Source organism: Mus pahari, chromosome 9 (assembly GCF_900095145.1).
Source record: "Mus pahari chromosome 9, PAHARI_EIJ_v1.1, whole genome shotgun sequence".
Taxonomy (NCBI): Eukaryota; Metazoa; Chordata; class Mammalia; order Rodentia; family Muridae; genus Mus; species Mus pahari.
In genome coordinates, this window is record NC_034598.1 from 28,514,362 (window position 1) to 28,518,706 (window position 4,345).

Genomic DNA, 4,345 nt, shown 5'->3' on the forward strand with positions numbered 1-4,345 from the left:
CTCCCGAGTGATGGGATTAAAGGCGTGCGCCACCACGCCCGGCTCTCAGGTTGGTTTTCTTAATGGGCCACCCACAGCTGGAGGAAGCCTAGCATTAGAATTCTTAAAGTTCCAAAATGAAACTCTGGCTAGACCACTGCGCTGTATCTGACAATGTGTGATTTCCCTTTCTTAGGCCTTGCTGTGGTTGGTTCACATCATCTTATAAGGCTAAAGGCTCATTTGTTCAGGGATTCAGCGTTTGATGAACACCTCCACCGAGGCACACATCAGAGAAACCCAACAAACCAGGGTCTTGGGAAATGGCTCAGTCGGTAAAGGTGCTTACCACTGAGCCTGAAGACCTGCGCTTGACCCCCTAGGCTGGCACGGTGGAAGGAGCCATCCTGAGCCTGCAACCTCAACTCTGACCGCCACACACAGGCCGTGGCTTTTACATTTTATTCATCTCTACTTTTATTCTTGAGAGGAAGCCTGAGGTAATTAGGCTGGTCTCAGCCTCACTGGGTAGGATGACTTCCTGTTCCATCTCTGCAGCTGGAGGGTATCAGATATATGCCACTGTAGCTGGCTACCTATGCTCCTGGGCACCCTACCAACTGAGCCGATAAACCCTTGGTCCTAAAGTTAAGCTTTACAAAAGGATGCAGGGTAAAGAACATTCCAGGTAGGAGGACCATGGGCGTGATGCAAGGGTATGTAACTTAGGCGACAGAAGAAGAGCCTAGTGTGGTCCAACAATCAGTCTGAAGGGCAAAAGGTTACACTGTAGCGCCTGCCAATTAAATAATGCATTGATTGCTTACTCAATTATTGCAACTGCTCCTACTGATTATGTGATTACAATGAAGAAGCAGCCATATTACATTTCTAGATTACTACGTACCTCAGAAAGCGGTGTAGAAAATATGGTCTGCAACCGTGAAGGGGAAGAGATTGCTGGGGCAAGGGACTCGTCTGAGTATTTGGACGGTCACTTTGAAGGGAGTTCTGCCCGGGAGTCCCATAGTAATCCTTACCTACCACGGTGAGCTCCAAACTAAAGGAATTCTGCCCGGTTTTGTTGGTAGCCAAACACGTGTAGGTTCCTGCGTCGCGTTGGGTGAGCGGGTCGATGAGCAGAGAGTGGACTCCTGTCTCTCTGACCAGCATCTTGTGGGAGGCGTCGGGTAGCACAGGTTGCCCATTGAGTAGCCATGTCAGCTCCGGGGGTGGTAAGCCACTCACCTACCAGATGACAGAACAGCCAACGCAGATGACATAGACAGGCAGACTCATCCGGTGACTGAATTCTTTATCCTTATTGACATCAAATATAGAACCCAGGAAGACACGGAAGGGTGGGGACTCTGCTGCAGCCTTGGAAGGGGGGTCTGAATGAATGGTACTATGACTTTGAACTGTCTCAGCCCCATTTCAGTCATGATTGATCTATGTGATTACATCCCAGAGTGATGATAGAGACAAACAGAAAAACACAGGCTGCGGTATCAGTAAAAGAGATGACTTTGGCTTAGATACCAGAGTCAGAAAAGTTTCTCAAATCAAAGGTTAAATCACTGCTCTCAAATTTTGTTTATGGACTATCAAAAAAAAAAAAAAAAAAAACCCAAAAAAACAAAAAACAAAACTCAACAACAAAACCTTGAGAACTAATTAGAATATTAAAACAGAATCTCTGGGGAGAGGAGCCAGGCGCTGATATTTTTTTAAAGTCTAGAGAGGCAGGGGAGCATACAACCTGAATATTATTTAGGTGGCAACGGGGATGAGAGCCACACGCAGAAAGGGGCTCTCTGCACATGCCTGCTCTCCAGCCGGCACTGACTGCGCCTACATTTCCCACAACACCCTGCACGGTCGCCTGGCACAAAAGTGATGACGTCAGAGTTCCATTACCCCCGAGAGACCTTTGCCTTGCCAATGTGAAACCTCATTTCAGATTGGGCAATTAGAATGCAGAACGACAAAAGGTGACAGAGGTGGCTTAGTGTGTGAAAAAAGTTTCTCCCTTCCCTGTGACCAAAGACACAGATTCAAACTTCTGGCTTCATAGTAATAAAGGGTCCAGGGACCATATAGAAAAGTCCACAAGTTATCCTTTGGTTATTGTCTCAAAATGAAGAATCAACTTGATATAATGCCCACATAAAATGGTTTTGCTTTAAAATTTTTATGCTTCCATACTTTTTATTACTAAGATATGGCGAGTTAAGATACTAACGACACATTTGTGTATGGTATCAAAAAGATCAAGCGCTCTGAAAGAGCCTACAGAGAGGAGAATTTCCCTCCTGTCCCCAAGACCCCTCCATCTGAGAGAAAACCCTATAAAACAAATACAGACACAAATGAGTGTAAAGAAATAACTAGATGCAAAATCTGGACAGACCTGGCGCTAAGGACCGGCGCTTGGAAATACCTTACAGTCCAGCCGACAGAGGCGACCCTCGTGAGCCACCATATCCCCAGGGGCCTGCAGGAAATGTGGTCGGAAAAAGCGTTCCTGTAGAGGCTCTTTGTCTTTCTCTTGCATTCTGGACCTTCCTCTACAAGAAACATTTACAAACATATAACAATGACAGTATGCATTTAGGCTATATGGCTATAACGAGACAGAGTCTCCTATAGCCCAGGCTAGCCTTGAGCTCATTAGTAATCAAGGATGATCTTAAACTGATCCTCCTGATCTATAATGCCTCCTGAGTGCTGGCATTACAGGCACGCAGCATTATGCTCAGTTTATATGGTACTCAGAGAAACCTTCGACTTGGCGCATGTTAGGTAAGGACTCTAGCAAATGAACCACACCCCTAGAGTAGAGAGGAATTACTAGACAATCAATCAATCAATCAATCAATCAATCACAGTTTAGAACTGATGCAAATACACACATACATAAGCCAAACCAAACCCAAAGCTTTTTTTTTTTTTTTTTTTTTTTTTGGCAAGTATCCCATACACTATAGTATTGTTTCTAAAACTCTGAAATCAAGTAAATAGGCTCAGGACTGGGTGCTTCCAGAGGACCCAAGTTCAGTTCCCAGCACCCACGCTAGGCGGCTCACAACCACCCTTAAGTTCAGCTTCAGAGGGTCCAATGCTCCTGAGCTAATGTGCATATGACCTGGCCCATACACATACTTAAAAATAATAAAAACAAAACAAGCAGTCCTTGGCCTCTTTCTCTCTGAAGTCATTCAGTGTTAATCAGCTTAGCTCCCTTCTCTGTGGCATTTGGCACTTGTTGAAAAGTCATCAAAATAAAGAAATAAATCCGTACTCAGTCTGAGAGCCCAAAGAAGAGGCCTGTGAGTCATTCAGAACAGGATGGCCGTGACTGCAAGAAAAGTCAGTTGGGTAATAAATGCAGGCAGAAGTTAAAGATGACCACGAACTTGAACTAGTAAGAGTGATCAACGGTAACAGCTGTGCTTGAAAACAAAACAAAACAAAACAGAAAAGATACAGGAGGGGCTGGAGAGGCATCTTCACAGTGGCAGACACCATATGAAGCACAGGTCTTTAGTTCCGTTGGTAACTATGCCATTCATCAGCCTCAGCAACTATGAGCTTTGCTAAGTCTTTGTGGCACCCCAAGACTCAAGGGGAAAGCTGGGCTTTTTCTCACTAGTGGCTTGTAAAAATTGGAGGAAAACAAGTTATAATGGAGCCTACGGCAGAAACATTCAGCCCTCAAGTTTCTGTTCAGTGATAGGAAAGTCAGTTGTTTCAAAGAGGCTCATCATGCATTACATGAGCAGGTGCTGATGGGTAGAATTTTTTGAACCAGCATGATTCAGTTGGCCCAGTTGGTGTGGCATGCATGAAGCTCGGGTTCATTTCCCAGCAGCACATAAACTGGGAGTGGGTGGTGAATGCCTATAATCCCTACCCTTAGGAGGTGAAGGCAGAATTATCAGTTTAAGGTCATTCTCTGCTATATAGTGAGTTTAAGGGTCTGGGCTACATGGGAGCCTGTCATTAAAAAAAGGAGTTGGGGGCGGGGGACTGGAGAGATGGTGCAGCTGTTAAGTGTACTGGCTGGACCCAGGTTCAATGTCTTCAAAGCTCACAACCATCTATAATTCCAGTGGGAATCTGGCACCCTCACATATGTATATATACACACACATATACATATATACACATATACATACATATATACACATAAACATATGCATACACACATATACATATATACACATATACATATACATACATATATACACATANACATATGCATACATATATACACATATACATATACATACATACACACATATACATATATACACATATACATACATATATACACATAAACATAAACATACACATACATATA

At 44.0% G+C, this 4,345-nt stretch overlaps 1 protein-coding gene across 2 annotated transcripts in view; it reads right to left on the reverse strand.

Moving 5' to 3' along the window:
- The window catches only part of Mypn (myopalladin), an 88,443-nt gene that overhangs the window by 5,066 nt on the left and 79,032 nt on the right, over nt 1-4,345 (reverse strand). For both annotated transcript variants that reach the window (XM_021205019.1, XM_021205020.1), the window contains 2 exons: nt 2,423-2,549; nt 1,020-1,227 (listed from right to left, as the gene is read on the reverse strand). In XM_021205019.1, coding sequence (XP_021060678.1) covers nt 1,020-1,227; nt 2,423-2,549 — 335 coding nt within the window. The remainder of the gene's footprint in view (nt 1-1,019; nt 1,228-2,422; nt 2,550-4,345) is intronic.